Source organism: Rana temporaria, chromosome 1 (genome assembly GCF_905171775.1).
Source record: "Rana temporaria chromosome 1, aRanTem1.1, whole genome shotgun sequence".
NCBI lineage: Eukaryota > Metazoa > Chordata > Amphibia > Anura > Ranidae > Rana > Rana temporaria.
The window spans coordinates 654,921,625-654,945,725 of NC_053489.1; the positions used below are offsets into that span (position 1 = coordinate 654,921,625).

The following is a 24,101-nucleotide window of genomic DNA, read 5'->3' on the forward strand; positions in this document are numbered from 1 at the left end:
AAAAAAAACGCCCACAGATTCTGCAATTTTGCGGGGCTTCTGAGGGTGTGACATTTATAATATATGGATACATGCAGGAGGCATGTATAGCATTATAGATTACAACGGTATAAATGATTTAAATTTGATGACAGTGGGTTTACATCCACTTTAAAGGTAGACAAGTGTTGATGGTGACTGGATGAGAAGGTGAAAATAGGTCTGCTTGGCAGTGTGGAGGCAAGAATTGTATTTTTGGGAGGCAGATTTATATTGGTTGAAGTCTTTGTGAGACTTATAGCTAGATTCAGGTAGAGTTAGGACGGCGTATCAGTAGATACGCCGACCTAACTCAGAATCTGCGCCGACCTAAGTTTAAGTGTATTCTTAAACAGAGATACACTTAAACCTATCTAAGATACGATGGCTTGCGCCGTCCTATCTTAGGGTGCAATATTTAGGCTGACCGCTAGGTGGCGCTTCCATTGCGGTTGGCGTAGAACGTACGCCCGGCCGACGCAGTACAGATACGCCGTTTACGTAACGCTTTATCAGGCCTAAAGTTATTCCATTAAATAGTTGGAATAGTAATGTTAAAGTATGGCCGCCGTTCCCGCTTCGAAATTCGAAAATTTTACGTCGTCCGTGAATAGGGATTTACGTCATTTACGTCCACGTCGTAATCTATAGGACCGTGCGGCGTACTTAGCCGCAATACACACTGGGAAATGTAGGCGGACGGCGCATGCGCCGTTCCAAAAAAACGTCAATCACGTCAGGTCAAAGCATATTAACATAAAACACGCCCCCTCAGCCTATTTTGAATTAGGCGCGTTTGCGGCCGCTGCATTTACGCTACGCCGCCGTAAGTTAGGAGGCAAGTACTTGCCTCTCTGACTTAAGGCGGCGTAGCGTAAATACGATACGCTACGCCGCCTTAAAGTTGCGGCAAACTACGTGAATCTAGCTAATAGTCTTACTTGACAGACACTCAAGAGCATGGCTACATTTTTTGAGACCTCTGGTATCATCTGTTTTCCAGGACGGTAGGGGACGGGGCCCAATTTTTGGTGTAGTGAGAAGGGCAAGCTCGTCCAGGGCAGAGGACAGGTATCTATTGTAGACAGAGGCCCAGATTCAGAGAGCAATTGCGCCTGCGTAACCATAGTTACGCAGCGCAATTGCTGACTTGCGCCGGCGTTACGAATGCTCCTGATTCAGGAACATCGTAACGCCGACTGCAGCCTAAAATCTGTGTGGCATAAGGCTCTTATGCCACGCATATTTTAGGCTGCATTCTTGCGTTGGCCGCTAGGGGGCGCTCCCATTGTGCTCAGTGTATAGTATGCAAATTGCATACTAACACCGATTCGCAAGGTTGCGCGAGCCCTGCGTACGCAAGTTACGTCGTTTCCGTACGGCGTGTTTAGCGTAAGGCTGCCCTTTCTAATAGTAGGGGCAGCCAATGCTAAAGAATACCCGTCGTTCCCGCGTCGAGATATTTGAAATCTACGTCGTTTGCGTAAGTGATTTGTGAATGTCGCTGGACGCCATTTACGTTCACTTGGAAGCAAATGACGTCCTTTGCGACGTCATTTGCCGCAATGCACGTCGGGAAAGTTTCCCGACGGAGCATGCGCGCTACGATCGGCGCGGGAACGCGCCTAATTTAAATGATTCCCGCCCCCTACGGGATCATTTAAATTGCGTGCTCTAGCGCCAGGCAATTTTGCCGGCGCGCCCTCGCAATTTACGGAACTACTGCTCCGTGAATCGAGGGCAGCGGAGCAAATTTGCGGGGGCGCAGGGCAAAATCGTTGCCCTGCGCCTCCGCAAAAAAACGCAAATCTCTTTGAATCTGGGCCAGAATTAGCTAGATGGGGCAGGACAGGGGTGAGATTTTGTCGAAGAGGTGGTTGGTAGAAGAATAGAGAAGAGAAGGATTGAAGTGGCGAAGGTTTCTACGGGTCATTTACATGTTATTGCTCAGTCTATTGTGTGCTTGTTTTAGTAAGTTACTTTTTGAGTTTAAATCTGGTCTCACCAGGATAACATAACATTTTGGTAAAAATATACAACCCAAAATGCCCCAACTAGATGCTATTATAGCAAATATTTCTACGAGTACAGTGTTCTTTCCTGTAACACTCATATAAGCTGGGATAAAGGAGACCCAGACACTACAGAACACCAGCATGCTGAAGGTGATGTATTTGGCCTCATTAAAACTGTCTGGTAAATTTCTTGCCAGGAAAGCCATAATCAAAGTCACAGCTGCTAGAAGTCCCATGTAACCCAGAAGTATGGAAAATGCCACCACAGATCCTTCATTACACTGAATGATTATTTTGTCCACATACAAATGAGTGTTACTTTCTGGGTAAGGAGGGGAAATAGATAACCAAATAATACTAATTAAAACCTGAATGAAAGAACAAAGGAAAACCAGACAGTTTGTGATTTTTATACCAATAAATCTCCTCCAGGGACTTCCAGGTTTGGTGGCTTTAAACGCTGAGTAGACCATAATAGTTTTTGCCAAAATAGAAGAGATTGCAACTGAGAAGATGATTGCAAATGACGTCTGACGCAACATACAGGTTGTGTGTACTGGACGGCCCAAAAATAAAAACACACTAATGAAACTTAACATGATGGAGATTAGGAGTATAAAGCTCAGAGTTTGATTATTGGCTCTGACAAGTGGAGTGTCCCGAAATACAATGAAGATTCCCAAAATTGTAGAAGTTTTAAGAAATAATAACACTGACATAATGGAAACAAGTTGAATTATTGTTTCACTTCTGAAAGCTAGATATTCCACAGGCTTTGGCACACATCTGTTGTCATTTGGCCACTGGTCTTCTGGACATGTATGGCATGATCCTTTGTCTGAAAATGAAAAATGTAATATTTATTTTTCAGTTCAAGACTGTGATCTCTCATGATAACACTCACAGGAGGGGGAGTGTAAACTCCCTGCATCAAACAAGAGAAGCCCGTAGCGAATATGCAATATTAGGCGCAGGGCTGGCATGACTAGGCAGCCAGTCTCTGCACTTACAGGGTTAATTTGGGGGAGTGCACTTGGTAGGACAGAAGGGACTGAAAGTAGTTTCTAGTTTTTTTCCGGGGTAGCAGGGGCTGGGGGAGGGCTGCATTCATTGAGCCCTCAGCGTGGTAAGAGGAAGCTCCCACCCTCCCGCCGTATTGTTTTGTGATTTCATTTTGGTTTTGTTTGGCGGTTGGGGATCTTTGGAGGCAGTAATCATTTTTGACCAATTTGGCATAAGTGGGGGACCCATCATGGTATGGGATCCTCGGTTGATGCCAGTTAACCGTGGTTTAGCTGGCATCGGTTGATGGGTATCTGCGTGGGGAAGGTTCAGAGTGCTATGGTCCTTGAGTCAGCGCACTGCGACTGGGATCTGGGATGGCCACGCTGATATAGAGAAAATTTGGTCAACGCCTTCAAGGATCCTTGAGGCCTCGTACACACGACCGAACATGTCCGCTGAAACTGGTCCGCGGACCAGTTTCCGCGGACATGTCCGATCGTGTGTAGGGCCTAGTGGACAGATTTCCGGCCTAGCGGACAGGTTTCCAGCGGACAAAAGTTTCTTAGCATGCTAAGAAACTTGTCCACTGGAAACCTGTCCGTCGGACATGTCCGATGGTTAGTACGACTCATCGGACATGTCCACTGGTTATGACGTATAACCAGCGGCCCGAAATCCCGCGCATGCGTCGAATTGATTCGACGCATGCGTGGAAGCATTGCACTTGCGGGTTTGAGAACGTCAGAGTCGTATACGTCACCGCGTTCTCTGTCCGCGGGGATTTTGGTCTGATGGTGTGTACACACATCAGACCAAAAGCTCCCAGCAGACATGTCCGATGAAAACGGTCCACGGACCGTTTTCATCGGACATGTCTGATCGTGTGTACAGGGCCTAACAGGGGACTATGGTATCTGTGAAGGATTGTTGAATGTAAATAAAGAAGTTGTGGTTAATATGTTATTGTTTAATTTGTTAATAAAATGGCCGATGCAGACAATTTTTACTCCAAAATGGATGTCGCCTTTTTATTCTTAGGTTAAGGTATAGTGGGGGTTAAGTGGCAATATGCAGCTATCTGGCTTACCATAGTCAAGACACAGAATGTTGGTGTGACAGACCTAGCCGGGACAGAGACTTTTGGAAATGACAGAATGCTAGCCTCTTGCCTACCGATCATGGGCCCTGGCATTTGGGGGAATAGTGCTTTTTGCGAGCTGTATGCCTGGGGACCATTGAGGTGGTGTTACTTTGGATTCAGGTCCATGTCCCCCCAAGACACACAGACTCTGGGAACCCTGTATATGCCATAATAGAAATAGTGACCGATACATAATGTTGGGACACATACTGTTACGAGATGCCGATGTCACCTCCAACCACCTGTCTGTCTGTTGTCTGCTATAATGTAAATTAGTCTAGTATGGCTTGTCACAGCTTCTAAGTCTTTCACCCATTGTTGTCTGTGCTAATTAGCCCTGCAATTGTATGAAGGAGTTCTGGGTTGATATGTATGATAATGTGAATTGTAGTTAGGGAGTCACACGGCTGCTTTAAGGGATTAGTTCATTAACTAATGTTAATTTATGTTTCTGGTTACAGGTGTATTGTTAGAGTAATATGAGCAGGAGGTAGGAACCTCTTCTTTAACTGTATATAAGACTGTATTCTTGTACTATTAAACTGTTGGGTGTTTTACCCTACACTGAGCTACGACTAGTGAATGGGAAAGCTAAGGGGTCTTGGATTGTGTGGTACCGGGCAGTTGACTTGGGGCCCCCCACTACCACTCACAGCTTCCACTGTGTGCTTGTCTTATAACCCTATGAACCCTATGTAGGTGAAACCGGAAAGTCAGAGGGTCCAGGATGGGCCTGGGCAGGCCCCTGCCCAGCAGGCCCTTACCCTCTGAGTTTACTGAATTATCTATGCAGGGTTATGCAGTAATTGCTTTTTCCCAGCTACGCAGTGTAAAACAGGAGTGGGCAACCTTTGGGAAGTGAAGATCTACCTGTGTGTGGACAGTATCAGTATGGCAGTGGATGATGTCAGGAGGGAATAAGTTGTTGTCAGTAGGGAAGTGGACAGTATCAGTAGAGTGGTGGATGGTGTCAGTAGGGCAGTGGACAGTATCAGTAGAGTGGTGGATGGTGTCAGTAGGGCAGTGGACGGTTTAAGTAGAGCAGTGGATATGTCAGTAGGGCAGAGGTTGGTGTCAGGATGAGGTTGGTGTCAGTAGGGCAGTGAACGGTATCAGTAGAGCAGTGGATGGTGTCAGTAAAGCAGTGGACGGTGTCCTTAGGGCAGTAGATGAAATTATTGAGTGAGAGTGAACTACTACTGTATGCGATTTGTTGAACTACCAGTAGAGTACAGTTAAAAATAAAATATTAACCACTTAACGCCCGCCGCACGACTATTTACGTCCGCAAAATGGCACGGACAGGCAGAAGGGCGTATATATACGTCCTTGCCTTCTAGCGGGTGGGGGGTCCGATCGAGACCCCCCCCCCGCTGCGTGTGGCGGGCGGATTCCCGCGGGAGCGATCCGGGACGACGGCGCGGCTATTCGTTTATAGCCGCTCCGTCGCGATCGCTCCCCGGAGCTGAAGAACGGGGATAGCCGTGTGTAAACACGGCTTCCACGTGCTTCAACTGTGGCGGCGTATCGGTCGAGTGATCCTTTTTATAGGGAGACTCGATCGATGACATCAGTCCTACAGCCACACCCCCCTACAGTTGTAAACACACACTAGGTGAACCCTAACTCCTACAGCCCCCCTGTGGTTAACTCCCAAACTGCAACAGTCATTTTCACAATAAACAATGCAATTTAAATGCATTTTTTGCTGTGAAAATTACAATGGTCCCAAAAATGTGTCAAAATTGTCCGAAGTGTCCACCATAATGTCGCAGTCACGAAAAAAATCGCTGATCGCCGCCAATAGTAGTAAAAAAAAATTTTTATAAAAATGCAAAAAAACTATCCCCTATTTTGTAAACGCTATAAATTTTGCGCAAACCAATTTTGCGATTTTTTTTTACCAAAAATAGGTAGAAGAATACGTATCGGCCTAAACTGAGGAAAAAAATGTTTTTATATATGTTTTTGGGGGATATTTATTATAGCAAAAAGTAAAAAATATTGAATTTTTTTCAAAATTGTCGCTCTATTTTTGTTTATAGCGCAAAAAATAAAAACCGCAGAGGTGATCAAATACCACCAAAAGAAAGCTCTATTTGTGGGGAAAAAAGGACGCCAATTTTGTTTGGGAGCCACGTCGCACGACCGCGCAATTGTCTGTTAAAGTGACGCAGTGCTGAATTGTAAAAACACCTTTGGGCATTTAGCAGCATATTGGTCCAGGGCTTAAGTGGTTAATTGATCTCTGTCATATTGAGGCAAGAAACCACCTGGCAGTCTAGTATCTCAGATAGGTCTATCTTACTGAAATAGCCTGTGATCAAACTTGTTCACAAACATAGAAGGAAATTGCACCTGTTTCATTGGATATTTCTCCTTCTGAACACTGCAAACATTCAAAGCAGCACCGATGGAGTCCCCTCTTCATAACACTTCTATACCCTGGTGGGCAGTGTTCAGAACATGTAGACACAGGAATCTAAATGCAAAACAAAAATATTACAAAAACTTAAGAATACGCTTATAAACTCATTTGTTAACTTACAACCATGATCTGTTGAAGACCATTCCAGCTGATTATCTTGACCTCAATCAGTGGCGGCTGGTGATCCATCAGTTGGGAGGGTGGCACACACACCCCCCGGTCACCTGCGGGCTTACCCTGTGCTGCCATTGGACTGACATGCTGAAGGGTGCCCGCCGGCCGTACCTCCATGTACCAGCCTCTCCGTGTCTCCCCTCCGTCCATAGAAGGGAGCCGGGCTGTCACTGATCATCGCGTTGTGTGTGGCAGTGGCGGCTGGTGGGTCGGTCTGGCTTCCCCTGCGTCTCCTCGGCATCACGGCACCCATGTGTCTCCTTCCTCCTCCTAGGCCAATAGGATCGCTTCTCTTTTCGGCCAATCAGGAAACAAGTCCCTTCCTGATTGGCCGGGATGAGAATCAGTGTGACAGTTTTTTTTTAAAGGGGTTGTAAAGGTTCGTTTTTTTTTTTTCTAAATAGGTTCCTTTAACCGCTTGCCGACGAGCCGCCGCAGTTTTACAGCAGAAGGTCGGCTCGGCTGCGCGAGATCACGTAATATTACGTCATCACGCGAATCAGCCAATAGGGGCGTGTGCTTTATGAGCAGCAATATGGTCCGGGGCTGAAGTGGTTAAGCTAGTGCATTGTTGGTTCACTTACTTTTTCCTTCGATTTCCCTTCTAAATGTTTTTGTCTGAATTTCTCACTTCCTGTTTCTCCTCAGTAAGCTTGCCCCCAACATCTGGCTGGGGGTTAGTCAGTCAGAACAGCTTACTGAGAAGGAACAGGAAGTCAGAAATTCAAACAAAGAAAAAAACATTTAGAAGGGAAAACGAAGGAAAAGGTAAGTGAACCAACAATGCACTAGCTTAAAGGAACCTATTTAGAAAATAAAAAACAAACCTTTACAACCCCTTTAAGCCTAGAGACTCAGGCCCAGATTCTGAAAGGGCTTACGACGGCGCAACGCCATGTGCGCCGTCGTGAGTCCTAATCTGGTCCGTCGTATCTATGCGACTGATTCTTTAGAATCAGTTACGCATAGATAACCATTAGATCCGACAGGCGTAAGGCTCTTACGCTTTCGGATCTTAAATGCAATTTTTTTTTCCGCCGCTAGGTGTCGCCTCCGTCGTTTTCCCGATCGAGTATGCAAATTAGCAAAATACGCAAATTCCCGAACGTATGCGTGGTCGACGCAGTGAAGATATGACGTTTACGTTAGATTTGAGACAAGTAAAGTTGCCCCTGCTATATGAGGGGCAACCAATGTTAAGTATGGCCGTCGTTCCCGCGTCTAAATTTAAAAATGTACGCTGTTTGCGTAAGTCGTCCGTGAATGGGGCTGGACGCCATTTACGTTCACGTCGAAACCAATGACGTCCTTGCGACGTCATTTTACGCAATGCACATCGGGAAATTTTAGGGACAGCGCATGCGCAGTACGTTCGGCGCGGGAACGCGCCTGATTTAAATGATCCACGCCCCCTACCTGGATCATTTGAATTAGGCGGGCTTGCGCCGGGGGATTTACGCTACGCCGCCGCAACTTTACAGGCAAGTGCTTTGTGAATCAAGCACTTGCCCGTAAAACTTGCGGTGGCGTAACGTAAATGAGATACGTTACGCCGCCGTAGTTTTACTCCATTCTACGAGAATCTGGGCCTCAGACTCTAATTACATGCATAAAAAAAAACATTGGAATCCATGTGGCCGGCGCCCCGCATGTAGATTAGGGGGCCAGATGCATAGATAGAGGGGGCAGCGCCCGTGCGCCCCTAATGGACAGGCCGCTGATGACCTTAATCATGCATAAAGCATACAGCACAGCACAATGAGCATTAGCTGAATCTACTGAAGTACTTATCCTTGATCTTACTGATGTCAAGCCTTTGTGCTATAGCTTGGGATATTAGTTACACTTTATGGTCCTGTTGACTGATCCTGCCCTAAACTTTTTTTTTTATGTACAGGATGGAACCTAGATTTACTACACCTCACTTAACATTAAACACATTTTAAGACACAGTCAAAATTAAATCAAATGGTCTAAAGCAAGGGTGCCCAATCTTTTGAAGAGCGAGGGCGACTTTAGCGACAAATGGACAGGCAGACCCAATTCGGACCGATCCTGTGAAAGGTACCTATGGCTGTTTTCACACTGATGCGCTGCGGTTTACCTGCACCTCAACTGACCTCAATCTTCACTTCTTCCTCAGGATTCCTGCAGGTATCACTGGCTGCTGCTGTCCCCCAGGCAGGTATGGTTGGCAGCTGCTGCCGGCTGTCCTCCAGGGCAGGAACTGCTGGTGGGTACTGCTTATGGGTACTACTGGCTAGTACTGCTGTTGGGTACTGCTGGTTGGTACTGCTGGCTGGTACTGCTGGCAGGTACTTCTGGTGGTTACTGCTGGTAGGTACTGCTGGCTTGTATTGCCGGTGGGTACTGCTGGCTGGTACTGCTGGCAGGTACTTCTGGTGGTTACTGCTGGTAGGTACTGCTGGCTTGTACTGCCAGTGGGTACTGCTGGTGGTTACTGCTTGCTGGTACTGCCAGTGGGTATTGCTGGTGGGTACTGCTGGCTGGTACTGTTGGCAGGTACTTCTGGTGGTTACTGCTGGCTTGTATTGCCGGTGGGTACTGCTGGCTGGTACTGCTGGCAGGTACTTCTGGTGGTTACTGCTGGTAGGTACTGCTGGCTTATAATGCCGTTGGGTACTGCCAGTGGGTACTGCTGGTGGTTACTGCTTGCTGGTACTGCCAGTGGGTATTGCTGGTGGGTACTGCTGGCTGGTACTGCTTATGGTTACTACCGGTGGGTACTGCTGGCTGGTACTGCTTATGGGTAATACCGGTGGGTACTGCCAATGGGTACTGCTGGTTGGTAGTGCTGGTGGGTACTTCTGACAGGTACTGTTGGTGGGTACTGCTGTCTGGTACTGCTGGTGGGTATCCCTGGTGGCTGCTGTTCAAGATTCCGGGTTCCCGACCTGCCAACCCCAAGCATCAGTGTGACAGGAGCATACGGCTGCAATAGAGGGCAGAGCCGATGCTTCCTGTAAAATGCCGGCAACTGTCACAGGTGAAGTACATTTGATATAACTCTGCCTGTGACAGGAGACGGCGCTATAGAAGGAGCACCAGCTCTGCTTCTTCTAGCGCCGGCTCCGTTCTTCACACTAATGCTTGGTGTGAGCCCACAATCTGGGCTTGCCGACCCGCCATCCAAGAGCAGGAGGTGACGGGACACATCAGAGGGCACCCCTGGTCTAAAGCATTACATTGTAACATGGCATTGTCTCGGGAGATTTCAGGAGGATTGCAAAACTCTACCTCCCGTCAGAATACTTTACGAAAGGTTTGGTCTTCACTTTGGGGGACAAGCATTGTGTCGCTGTTGTCTTATAAATCGCTTTCATAGAGGCACTGACCTCACCATGTTTCCATAATATGTCATCTTGAAAAATAACAAGCTGACTGCCTTCAGAAGCGGATGCATTGAATATTCCAATGTGCTTGAGGTAAAACTTTCCACCAGAAACATCTCCATAATTGTAAATGTAATAGAGTTGGGTCATCTCTCCTCTCTCGTTAAAATAAACTTCTTCTCCAGTGGGATCTTGAAAATGAACTCTTCTTAAAAAGTACTAGAAAAAGAATGTTTTCTTGTTTCATTATAAAAGAATACACACATATACATTTGGTGAACAAGTATGTTGCACTTAAATGAAATAAACAGTAAGGGCCAGATCCACGAAGAAGTTACGACGGCGTATCTATTGATACGCCGCGTAACTTCTAGTTTGCTCCGGCGTATAGTTGTTTTGTATCCACAAAACAAGATATGCCTGAAGCTGGGCTAGATCCGACTGGCGTACGTCTTAGTACGCCGTCGGATCTAAGGTGCATATTTACGCTGGCCGCTAGGTGGCGCTTCCGTCGATTTCCGTGTCGAGTATGCAAATTACTAGATACGCCAATCCACAAACGTACGTCCGGCCGGCGCATTTTTTTAAGTCGTTTCCGTAAGGCTTTTTCCGGCGTAAAGTTACCCCTGCTATATAAGGCGTATCCTATGTTAAGTATGGACGTCGTTCCTGCGTCAAATTTTGAAAATTTTACGTCGTTTGCGTAAGTCGTTCGCAAATAGATCTTTGCGTAGAATTACGTTCACGACGAAATCATTGGCTTGTTGCGGGTTAATTTGGAGCTTGCACACTGGGATACCCCCACGGACGGCGCATGCGCCGTTCAGAAAAAACGTCATTTACGTCGGGTCAAGACGTATTAACATAAAACACGCCCTCATCTCATCCATTTGAATTGCGCGCCCTTACGCCGACACAGTTACACTACGCCGCCGTAACTTACGGCGCAAATTCTTTGAGGATACGGAAAATACGCTGTAAGTTACGGCGGCGTAGTGTATCTGAGATACGCTACGCCGGACGGAACAATGCGCCGCGCTTCGTGGATCTGGCCCTACATAAATAATATAAACAAGAGTCACAAACGTGATACAATAGTGAAAAGTTGAATGCTGTGTCACCAACTTCCTCCACCTTGTGCGACCACCACCAAAAAAAATAGGATGTGCCCTTACCAAAGAGCGTTGACCACCTATTACGGGGGGTCAACATAGGCTTGTATGCCTGGAAAAACTCCACGTCTGTAAGGAGGTCCCCTCAACAGAAACTTCAAGCCACCACCGGGGAAAACATCAGGTTTCTTCTACTCCAACCGTGACATCAGGTCATATACCCCAAATGAGAGACAAACGCCACAATAGCGTAAAACCTTTTTTTACCAGGATTTAATAAAGGTAATGCACTTACATGAAAAGACAATTAAAACAGCATGTACTGGACACAGTGGTTTCAGAGGTAGATTCTCCAAACGCAATGACAGGAAATGACGCTATCGCTCAACCGGTTTTATCGCTAATCGGACTTCTTCTGGTATTTTTTTGTTTTTTAATCATAAGCAAAGTTTATTTTTGATTTTTTAACACATAGACAGGTGAAACTCGAAAAATTTGAATATTGTGCAAAAGTTCATTTATTTCACTAATGCAACTTAAAAGGTGAAACTAATATAAGAGAGAGACTCATTACATGCAAAGCAAGATAGTTCAAGCCGTGATTTCTCATAATTGTGATGATTATGGCTTACAGCTCATGAAAACCCCAAATCCACAATCTCAGAAAATTCGAATATTGTGAAAAGATGCGATATTCTAGGCTCAAAGTGTCCCACTCTAATCAGCTAGTTAAGCCATAACACCTGCAAAGGGTTCCTGAGCCTTTAAATGGTCTCTCCGTCTGGTTCAGTAGGAATCACAATCATGGGAAAGACTGCTGACCTGACAGTTGTGCAGAAAACCATCATTGACACCCTCCATAAGGAGGGAAAGCATCAAAAAAGTAATTGCAAAAGAAGTTGGATGTTCCCAAAGTGCTGTATCAAAGCACATTAATAGAAAGTTATGTGGAAGGGAAAAGTGTGGAAGAAAAAGGTGCACAAGCAGCAGGGATGACCGCAGCCTGGTGAGGATTGTCAGGAAAAGGCCATTCAAAAGTGTTGGGGGCTTTCACAAGGGGTGGACTGAGGCTGGAGGCATCAAGAGCACCACACACAGACGGATCCTGGACATGGGCTTCAAATGTCGTATTCCTCTTGTCAAGTCTCCTGAGCAACTAACAACATCAGAAGCGTCTTACCTGGGCTAAAGAAAACCAGACCTGGTCTGGTGCTCAGTGGTTCAAAGTCCTCTTTTCTGATGAGAGCAAATTTTCCATCTCATTTGGAAACCAAGGAGCCGGAGTATGGAGGAAGAATGGAGGAAACCAAGGAGCCGGAGTATGGAGGAAGAATGGAGAGGCACACACTGCAAGATGCTTGAAGTCCAGTGTGAAGTTTCCACAGTCTGTGGTGATTTGGGGAGCCGTGTCATCTGCTGGTGCTGGTCCACTGTGCTTCATTAAGTCCGGGGTCACCGCAGCCGTCTACCAGGGGATTTTGGAGCACTTCATGCTTCCTTCCACAGACATGCTCTATGGGGATGCTGACTTCATTTTCAAGCAGGACTTGGAACCTCCCCCACACTGTCAAAAGCACCAAAACCTGGTTCAATGACCGTGGGATTACTGTGCTTGATTGGCCAGCAAACTTACCTGACCTGAACCCCATAGAGAATCTATAGGGCATTGCCAAGAGAAAGATGAGAGACATGAGACCCAACAATGCAGAAGAGCTGAAGGGCGCTATTGAAGCATCCTGGTCTTCCATAACACCTCAGCAGTGCCACAGGCTGATCGCTTCCATGCCACGCCGCATTGAGGCAGTAATTGCTGCAAAAGGGACCCAAACCAAGTACAGAGTACATATGCATGCTTCTACTTTTCAGAGGTCCGATATTGTTCTATGTACAATCCTTGTTTTATTGATTGCATGTAATATTCTAATTTTCAGAGCAGTAAGCCATAATCATCACAATGATGACAAATCACGGCTTGAACTATCTTTGCTTTGCATGTAATGAGTCTATATTATATATTAGTTTCACCTTTTAAAGCGGTTCTCCACCCTAAAGTGGAGTCCCGCTGATCGGAACCCTCCCCCCCTCCGGTGTCACACTTGACACCTTTCAGGGGGGAGGGGGGTGCAGACACCTGTCTAAAGACAGGTATTTGCACCCACTTCCGGCCACACGCTACGGGCAAAAGACGGGTTTTTCTGACTTCACGTCTGTCGCCCGTTGTGTGCTGGGAACACTCGGCTCCCAGCACACAGCGTGTGAGCCAATCGGCAGGCGCAGCGCGACTCGCGCATGCGCCGTAGGGAACCGGGCAGTAAAGCCGCAGCGCTTCACTTCCTGGTTCCCTCAGCGTGGATGGCGGGGGGAGCAGCAGGGTGACGAGCGATCGCTCGTGCTCTGCTGCGATCAGCGCTGGACTCCAGGACAGGTAAGTGTCCTAATGTTAAAAGTCAGCAGCTGCAGTATTTGTAGCTGCTGGCTTTTAATATTTTTTCCCCATGGCACATCCGCTTTAAGTTGCATTAGTGAAATAAATGAACCTTTGCATGATACCGTATTTTACGGCGTATAAGACGACCCCCTAATTTTCCAGGAAAAATGTTGGTTTTGGGATATACTCACTGTATAAGACTAATCCCTTCTTACTAGTCTTTCTGGAAGCTGAGGGGGAGCCAGAACCGCTGACAGGAACAGGCTTTTTCAAATCTCACCGTGCCACTACATTACATTCCTCACTGTGCCATTACATTACATTCCTCACTGTGCCATTACATTACATGCCCCCACTGTGCCATCTCTTGCCCCTCACTGTACCATAACTTGCCCCTCACTGTACCATCACTTGCCCCTCACTGTACCATCACTGTACCATCACTTGCCCCTCACTGTACCATCACTTGCCCCTCTCTGTGCCATAGCTTGCCCCTCACTGTACCATCACTTGCCCCTCACTGTACCATCACTTGCCCCTCACTGTACCATCACTTGCCCCTCACTGTACCATCACTTGCCCCTCACTGTGCCATCACTTGCCCCTCTCTGTGCCATCACTTGCCCCTCACTGTACCATCACTTGCCCCTCACTGTGCCATCACTTGCCCCTCACTGTACCATCACTTGCCCCTCACTGTACCATCACTTGCCCCTCTCTGTGCCATCACTTGCCCCTCACTGTACCATCACTTGCCCCTCACTGTACTATCACTTGCCCCTCACTGTACCATCACTTGCCCCTCTCTGTGCCATCACTTGCCCCTCACTGTACCATCACTTGCCCCTCATTGTACCATCACTTGCCCCTCTCTGTACCATCACTTGCCCCTCACTTTTTTGTGTGAATAGACAGGCGGTGACAGTCTCCGTGCTGCGCGCGTCAATGATTTGAAAGCACCGCCTTCTCTTCAGAGTGTTCTGTGATAGGCGGAACACAAATTTTCCCAGCAGCGCCTCTGTTCTGTGTTCCGCCTATCACGGACGTTTTCTCATCTCGTCCGAGGATGAGAAGGCATCTGTGATAGGAGGAACACAGAACAGAGGCGCTGCTGGGAAGATTTGTGTTCCGCCTATCACAGAACACTCTGAAGAGAAGGAGCGTCTTTTAAATCATTGACGCTCGCAGCATGGCGACCGTACCCGTCGTATAAGACGACCCCCGACTTTTTTTGCATTTTTTGCATTTTTTTGCATCCAGAAAGTCGTCTTATACGCCGGAAAATACGATATTCTAATTTTTCGACTTTCACCTGTACATTTGGTATCATATTCTATCTCAATGAGAACCTAATATGGCATCTTCAGGGTATTGTGACTGCCAGTGTAGACACCTACTTTTTATTTGTCCATAACTCATGTCACAGTTCACTACCCTACTTGTTCCAGCGATGTTAACATATTACTACCCAATAAAGGTGCAGTATGTTGTGTTTGCATATCCAGCCAACAATTTGTGCTTTCAACGGTTCATAGGTTTTTTGAGCTCTACTTGGCTGATTCTTTACAACCTTTTGACATTCCCTCTTTCACTCTTGATTCCTGGTATTATCCTAGCGAGTTGGTGCTCCAGTGGAATTTTCGCGCTGGAGGACCTATTTGGTGGCTCAGCATTCAAGACTTTCCGAACCCTTCAATAGAACACTCCATCCACCACTCTGAACACTATAGATACCTGAAAATTGCCCATCTAATGAAACATTCCGGGAATTTGACTAATGCCCCGTACACACGAACGGATTTTCCGTCGGAAAAACCTTGGATGGTTTTTCTGACGGAATTCCGCTCAAGCTTGGCTTGCATACACATGGTCACACAAAAGTTCTTCCGAACTTTCTTCCGTCAAGAACGCGATGACCTAAAACACTACGACGAACCGAGAAAAATTAAGTTCAATGTTCAAATTGTTTCCGAGCATGCGTTGTAATTTTGCACGTCGGAATTGCTACAGACGATCGGAATTTCAAATCAGATTTTTTTCCGTCAGAAAAATAGAGAACCTGCACTAAATCTTTTGCTGGCGGAAATTCCAACAGAAAAAGTTCGATGGAGCATACACACGGTCGGAATTTACGACCAAAAGCTCACATCGGACTTTTGCTGGCGGAAGTTCCCTGGCAAATAGCCCAATATTATCTAGTGAACCATACAAACACTAAAGTCATTTCTCTATTCTATACCTAACCTCAAAATATACAAGAGTTTGTCAAATCTTCCCCAATCTTGGCATTGGAGAGGGGCTTTAACCACTTAAGGACCGCCTCCTGCACATATACGTCGGCAGAATGGCACTGCTGGCTAGGAACAAGTATGTACCTGTACGTCCTCTTTAAGTGCCCAGCCGTGGGTCGCGGGTGCACGCCCGCGACCGGGTCCAAAGCTCCGTGACCGCGGGACCCGATCGCCGCTGGAGTCCCGCAATCGGTCCCGGAGCTGAAGAAACGGTGTGTGTAAACACACCTTCCCCGTTCTTCACTGTGGCGCTGTCATTGATCGTCTGTTCCCTGATATAGGGAATCACAATCAATGACGTCACACGTCCAGCCCCGCCCCCTACAATTAGAAACACATACTAAGTCACACTTAACCCCTTCAGCGCCCCCTAGTTGTTAACTCCCAAACGGCAATTGTCATTTTCACAGTAAACAATGCATTTTTATAGCATGTTTTGCTGTGAAAATGACAATGGTCCCAAAAATGTGTCAAAATTGTCCGATGTGTCCGCCATAATGTCGCAATCACGAAAAAAATCGCTGATCGCCGCCATTAGTAGTAAAAAAATAAATAATTAATAAAAATGCAATAAAACTATCCCCTATTTTGTAAACGCTATACATTTTGCGCAAACCAATCGATAAACGCTTATTGCGATTTTTTTAACCAAAAATAGGTAGAAGAATATGTATCGGCCTAAACTGAGGAAAGAAAAAACGTTTTTTTATATATTTTTGGGGGATATTTATTATAGCAAAAAGTAAAAAATATTGAATTTTTTTCAAAATTTTCGCTCTAGGGTCCACACCAGGGAGAAAGCCTCACATTACTGTGTGGAGTTACAGACAGAAGAACAGGGAGTGAGGATTTCTCAGAAGAAATAAGGACATTTAAAAGCAAAATGGAAGGATGAGGTAAGTGAAGGAGGACTGCACTAAGGTAAAGGAAGATATTTAGGAAAAAAAAAATGTTTTCCTTTACAACCCCTTTAAGCACTGGCAGCCCTGGGTGGTGTGGTACTCTGGACTCTCTAGCTCTTCAAACTGGCTTACATTTATGTGGTGGGATTTATACCCTAATGCTTCACTATCTAAACTTATTCAGGATATCTGACTGTATATGTTCACATTTACCAGTAGTATTTTTCTTATGTTCTTTGGGCCAGATTCACATACAAGAGCGGCGGCATAACGTATTGTAGATACGTTACACCGCTGCAATTTTTCATCGCAAGTGCCTGATTCACCAAGCACTTGCGATGAAAACCTACGCCGGTGGCCTCCGGCGCAAGGCGGGCCAATTTAAATGGGCGTGTGCCATTTAAATTAGGCGCGCTCCCGCGCCGGACCTACCGTGCATGCTCCGTTTCCGAACTCCCGTCGTGCATTGCGCGCCGTGACGTCATTTTTTCGAACGGCGACGCGCGTAGCGTAATTCCGTATTCCCGGACGGCTTACGCAAACGACGTTGATTTTTAAATTTCGACGCGGGAACGACGGCCATACTTTAGACAGCAATACCCTTGCTGACTAAAGTTAGGGCACCTAAAACGACGACTAACTTTGCGACGGGAAACTAGACTAGCGGCGACGTAGCGAACGCGAAAATCCGTCGTGAATCGCCGTAACTCCTAATTTGCATACCCGACGCTGGTTTACGACGCAAACTCCCCCCAGCGGCGGCCGCGGTATTGCATCCTAAGATCCGACAGTGTAAAACAATTACACCTGTCGGATCTTCTGGCTATCTATGCGTAACTGATTCTATGAATCAGTCGCATAGATACGACAAGAGATACGACGGAGTATCAGGAGATACGCCGTCCTATCTCTTCTGTGAATCTGGCCCTTTGAACTTATGATCAAACCGAAGGTGAATCACCACTTATTGTACCTTTTCATATTATTTTTGTTTCTCTATTCAACCAATTGAAAGAAAATTTTTGCTGTGTACTATGTGCTAAGTGCCTTATTACTTTTATTGACTTGTTTTGTTTTTATAGACTAATGTAAGAACATTTGTCACAGGCTCTGTTCTTTGCAATTTATGTAAAACTAATAAAAACTATTGAAAGAAAACTGCTCAGGTTGAGGCCCTTTTTGCTTCCCCATAGATTACTCATTCCTACTGGACCCACTTGCAATCATAGTTTGGATTCATTACATGAAAGCCGAGAAACTGATTATCAGTGCAGCCCTATCAGTGCCAATCAGTGCTGGGTATCAGTGCCCATTATTGCCGTATATCAGTGCCTTTCAGTGCTGCCTATCAGTGTCCATCAGTGCTGCATATCAGTGCAGCCTCATCAGTGTCCATCAGTGCTGCATATAAGTGCAGCCTCATCAGTGCCTACTCATCAGTTCCCATTAGTGCCGTCTCATCAGTGCTGCCTTGATGAAGGAGAAAAAAAACGTATTTTAATTTTTTTTTACAATAGAAGCTAGATTCACAAAGAGTTACGGCGGCGTATCAGTAGATACGCCGACGTAACTCCGAATCTAAGCCCGTTGTATGTTTAAATGTATTCTCAAACTGAGATACACTTGCGCCGTCGTATCTTAGGGTGCAATATTTACGCTGGCCGCTAGGTGGCGCTTCCATTGAGGTCGGTGTAGAATATGCAAATGAGTCGTTACGCCGATTCCCGAACGTACGCTTGCCCGTCGCAGTAAATTTACGCTGTTTTTGTAAGAGATACGCGGCGTAAAGATAAACATGCCCCCTAGGTGGCATATCCAATGTTAAGTATGGCCGTCGTTCCCGCGTCGCAATTTGAACATTTTACGTAGTTTGCGTAACTCGTCCGTGAATGGGGCTGGACGCCATTTACATTCACGTCTAAACCAATGACGTCCTTGCGACGTCATTTAGCGCAATGCACGTCGGGGAATTTTAGGGACGGCGCATGCGCAGTACGTTTGGCGCGGGAACGCGCCTAATTTAAATGCTCTACGCCCCCTACCCGGCTCATTTGAATTACGCGGGCTTGCGCCGGGGGATTTACTCTTCTTTGCGCGGTTTTGCGCCATTCTACGTGAATCTGGCCCAAAATGTCGTCTTTTTTTATTTGTTCAGCAAAAAATAAAAAACCCAGCAGTGATTTAACCCTTTCACGCCGACGCAACGCATATATGCGTCCTCGGCTTTCGGGGGTTATACCGGGATGATGCCTGCAGCCGCAGGCATCATCCCGGTACTGTTGTTTAGAGCCGGCGATCGGCTATCCAAACATAACAACCGATGCGGCTAAAAGCCGCTCGGTTGTTATGCCAGAGGAGCGGGAGGGGACATCCCCCCCTCCCGCCGCCTCTCTGACCGGGCCTCCCGTCCCACCGGGAGACCCGATCCTCCATCCGTCGCGTTCTGTGTCCAGGCGGAGACTGACACTAAGCCGTAAACGGCTTTGATTCAGTCTCCGCATTGAAACCACGGAAGCGATTTAAAAAAGTACACAGTATTCAGAATCGCCGTTTTCGACGATCTGAATACTTTGAAGTGCAAAGGAGGGCTCGGGGGTCTTTTAGACCCCTGATCCCTCCATAAAGAGTACCTGTCACCACCTATTACTGTCACAAGGGATGTTTACATTCCTTGTGACAGCAATAAAAGTGATCAAAATGTAAAAAAAAAAAAAAAACACAATTTAATATTATAAAAAATAAATAAATAAATAAGAAAACAAAAAAAAACATTTTTAAAGCGCCCCCCTCCCCGCGAGCTTGCGCAGCAAAGAAGACGCATACGGAAGTCGCGCCCGCATATGAAAACGGTGTTCAAATCACACATGTGAGGTATCGCCGCGATCGTCAGAGCGAGAGCAATAATTCTAGCACTAGACCTACTCTGTAACTCTAACCTGGTAACCGTAAAAAAAGTTTAAAGTGTCGCCTATGGAGATTTTTAGGTACCGTAGTTTGTCGCAATTCCACGAGTGCGTGCAATTATAAAGCGTGACATGCTTGGTATCTATTTACTCGGCGTAACATCATCTTTCACATTATGCAAAAAAAATGGGCTAATTTTACTTTTTCATTTTTTTAAAATTCATGAAAGTTAATTTTTCCCAAAAAGTTGTGTTTAAAACACCGCCGCACAAATACCGTGTGACATAAAATATTGCAAAAATCGCCATTTTATTCTCTAGATTCTCTGCTAAAAAAAAATATATAATATTTGGGGGTTCTAAGTAATTTTCTAGCCAAAAATATGGATTTTAACTTGTAAACACCAAATTTCATACATAGGCGTAGGCATGAAAGGGTTAATACCACTAAAAGAAAGCTATGGGCCATATTCTCAAAGAATTACGCCGGCGTATCAGCAGATACGCCAACGTAAGTCCGATTCTAAGGCCGTCCTATGTTTAAGTGTATTCTCAAACTGAGATACACTTAAACATGCCTAAGATACGACGGCCAGCGCCGTTGTATCTTAGGCTGCAATATCTACGCTGACCGCTAGGTGGCGTTTCCTTTGCGGTCAGCGTAGAATATGCAAATGACTTGTCACGCCGATTCATGAACGTACGCTTGCCCGTCATAGTGTTTTTACATCGTTTGCGTAAGCGATACGCGGCGTAAAGATAAACATGCCCCCTAGGTGGCGTACTCAATGTTAAGTATGGCCGTCGTTCCCGCGTCGCAATTTGAAAATTTTACGTCGTTTGCGTAAGTCGTCTGTGAATGGCGCTGGACGCCATTTACGTTACCGTCAAAACAAATGACGTCCGTGCGACGTCATTTAGCGCAATGCACGTCGGGTAATTTACCCGACGGAGCATGCGCAGTACGATCGGTGCGGGGGCGCGCCTAATTTAAATGATCTACGCCCCCTACCAGGATCATTTGAATTAGGAGTGCTTCCGCGGGTGGACTTTACGCTACGCCGCCGCAAGTTTACAGGTAAGTGGTTTGGGAATCAGGCACTTGCCCGTTAAACTTGCGGCGGAGTAACGTAAACGAGATACGTTACGCCGCCGGATATCTTTGAGAATATGGCCCTATATTTGTAGGAATAACAATTCTAAAAATGTCATTAGGGTGCAGTGTTGCATGCCTGCGCAATTGTCATTCAAAGTGCAACAGCTCTGAAAGTATCAGGTAAAAGTGATCCCAGTGGCTCTACAGCCACCCAATCAGTTTTACATAACTTGGAAGGGGGCACCCCCTCTCACTGCCACCTGCCACTGTTCCACCCCAGGACCATTGCAAATGGTCGAGTCGGCTGCCCACAGAGGAAAGCGAGGAGCTTCTGTTCCTCCCTCTCTTCTGAGATGAATGGAGCCGAAAGGTGATGGGAATTTTGCCACTTCCGTTTTCAGATCAGTGTTTACATGGCTGCTGCCACCAAGTGAAACATCTAATCATGTAGGCATGCTTGGTCACAAGCCCCATATGACCCAAGTGGTTAGCAGGTAAAAGCAGCCTCAGATTTTTTCACCTAGACCATGTCCCCCAATGTGTTTCGCCCCGTCCCTGGGCTTAATCATGGAGATGATTAAGCATCAGGGTGCAGGGAAACGTGTTGGGAATGTGGTACTTGATGAATCAAGCTGAGGCTGCGTTTACCTGCTAACCATTTGGGTCGGGTGAGGTGTGCGGCGGCTGGGATATCTCTTCCTTTTTCTGCAGTGTGCTCTGGGTCTGGACGGACCCATGGGCGTCCGCTGAAATTTTTTCGGGGGGGGTGCTTTCGCAGCGGCAATACACAGTCGCATTTAACCCTTTCTTCAAACGCTAGCAGGGGTTAAAAGCACCCTGCTAGCGGCCAAATAGCTCAGCTAAAACGATGGTAAAGCGGCACTTTACTGATAACGCAGCCAGCTGGCAGTGTGAAATAGCTCTTGAGATAATTCAGCTTCACTCCATGCCCATATAAATATAGCCTAGAGAATGTACAGACCTCCCTTCAGCACAGATAGACCTCCCTTCAGCACAGACACCTCCATTCAGCACAGATGGACCCCCGCTTCAGCACAGCCCCCCCCATTCTGCACAGCCCCCCCCTTCAGCACAGATGGACCCCCATTCAGCACAAACCCCACTTCAGCACATATGGACCCCCCCCCCATCCCATTCAGTACCTCAGATCAGCCATCAGCACGGCATGGGCACAGCAGGTTCCCTGTGTACACAAACACTGGAGGGGGAGGTGGCTTCACTCTGCTCGCTGTGTCTGTGTGACATCCGGCCCGGGACTGCTCAGACAGCCCACAGCGCAAGACTCTTCAACACCTTCTCGATTTTTCAGAGGGGGTCAATTGCCCCCCCTTGCCCTATGGAGCGGACACCCATGGACGGACCTCTTCTCAGCCTGCACCCTCACCAATCAACGGCATCCAACTCATCAGACCTTGATAGCCTAAGCAGGAACCCTTAAGCATCTATTATGGGTTCCAGTGAAAGTCACTTGATTGTGAGCTTAGCTCCAGGTGTCCAGACCACATCCCAAATGGACAACCATGTCTAAACAACTGCTAGATATCTGTCTGTAAAAAACTGCTTCATGATGCTCCCAATGGTTAACTCCCTGATCATTTTGAACCTCACTTAGCATATATTTTTGAGCCTCACCTTTAGCATATATCTATAGTTGTCTTTGTTCGAATTAAGGTTCTTCGATGTGTATAATAGCATTTCATGCAGAGCGTGTGCCATGGCATAAACAGATCGATAAACCTGGTAAGCTGTTCCAAAACACTCAGTGTAATATATATATTTGGGGAGTCTAGCTAAATAAATACTGTGGTTACATTTGTGAAGTTTATTTCCATAATAGAATTCAATCGCCTTGTTAAGTATGGGATCGGAAGTTGCGCAGTAAAAGTAAATTGCAGTGATGAATTCCAGTAAAGTATTACCTGGATTATTTGTTACGGTCGTCTCCTCTAAAAATCTCTTCAAATCTGGGATTGTTTTAGTGTTTGGTGAAAATATCAGGCTTCCATGGAGTGAAGATTTTCCTTCTGCATTAAGTTGAAGATGAGGAATTGGATTTGCTGAAACAACTAATGTCTTTACATGACCAAACTTGCATTCACTTTCAATAAAATATATTGGGTACAATGATACGGTGCCACAGAGTACAACCACATTAGAAGTCGAACTGTAAAGGGTCTGTTTTCTCTTATTTAGGGTAGACCGTCGCTTGCTGGTCTGACCAGAAGGTAAGCTTATTGTATACTCAATACAGATGCCATGTTCAGCGGCCTGTTGGGTTAGCTCTTGACTTTGTTTCTCTCCAGCATCATCTTCAGATGTAATAACACCAATCCATGTCCAACCAAAATGTTTCAACAGCTTAATGATTGCCAGACACTGGGTCTGATCACCCGGGAGTGTTTGGAAGAAGGATGGGTAGAACAGCTTATTGGTTAAAAGAGGATCTGTTGCACCATAGCTGATCTAATAAAAAAAAAAGAATATAATAGCAGGTGGTTTAGAGTGAGTGGTTACTGACATTTCAGTTTTGTATGGGTGCTAGCAGATAGACTTGACTTAAAGCGGGAGTTCACCCGAAAAAAATTTTTTTAACCTTATATTGATGCTCATTTTGTCTAGGGGAATTGGGTATTTTTTTTAAAATCCGAGCAGTACTTACCGTTTTAGAGATGCATCTTCTCCGCCGCTTCCGGGTATGGTCTTCGGGACTGGGCGTTCCTACTTGATTGACAGTCTTCCGACAGGCTTCCGACGGTCGCATCTATCACGTCACGAGTAGCAGAAAAAAGCCGAACGTCGGTGCGGCTCTATACGGCGCCTGCGCACCGACGTTCGTCTTGTCGGAAGACTGTCAATCAAGTAGGAACGCCCAGTCCCGCAGCCCATACCCAGAAGCGGCGGAGAAGATGTACCTCTAAAACCGGTAAGTATGGCTTAGATTTTAAAAAAACTACCCGATTCCCCTAGACAAAATGAGCATGAATCTAAGGTTAAAAATTTACATTTCCGGGTGAACCTCCACTTTAATGGCAAAGCAACAAAAGGTTTAGGTCTTATGCCGCGTACACATGATCGGATTTTCCGTCGGAAAAAACCTTGGATGGTTTTTCCGACGGGATTCCGCTCAAGCTTGGCTTGCATACACACGATCACACAAAAGTTCTCCAAAACTTTCGTCCGTCAAGAAAGCGGTGACGTACAACACTACGACGAG

At 46.3% G+C, this 24,101-nt stretch overlaps 1 protein-coding gene across 1 annotated transcript in view; it reads right to left on the reverse strand.

The window, feature by feature from the left end:
- Window positions 1-1,906: 1,906 nt before the first annotated feature.
- The window catches only part of LOC120943915 (vomeronasal type-2 receptor 26-like), a 36,626-nt gene continuing 14,431 nt past the window's right edge, over window positions 1,907-24,101 (reverse strand). The window contains exons 3-6 of the mRNA XM_040357592.1: window positions 22,807-23,350; window positions 8,902-9,398; window positions 6,538-6,661; window positions 1,907-2,871 (exon numbers count right to left, since the gene is read on the reverse strand). Of these exons, the coding sequence (XP_040213526.1) occupies window positions 1,952-2,871; window positions 6,538-6,661; window positions 8,902-9,398; window positions 22,807-23,350 (2,085 nt within the window). The 3' untranslated portion in view covers window positions 1,907-1,951. The remainder of the gene's footprint in view (window positions 2,872-6,537; window positions 6,662-8,901; window positions 9,399-22,806; window positions 23,351-24,101) is intronic.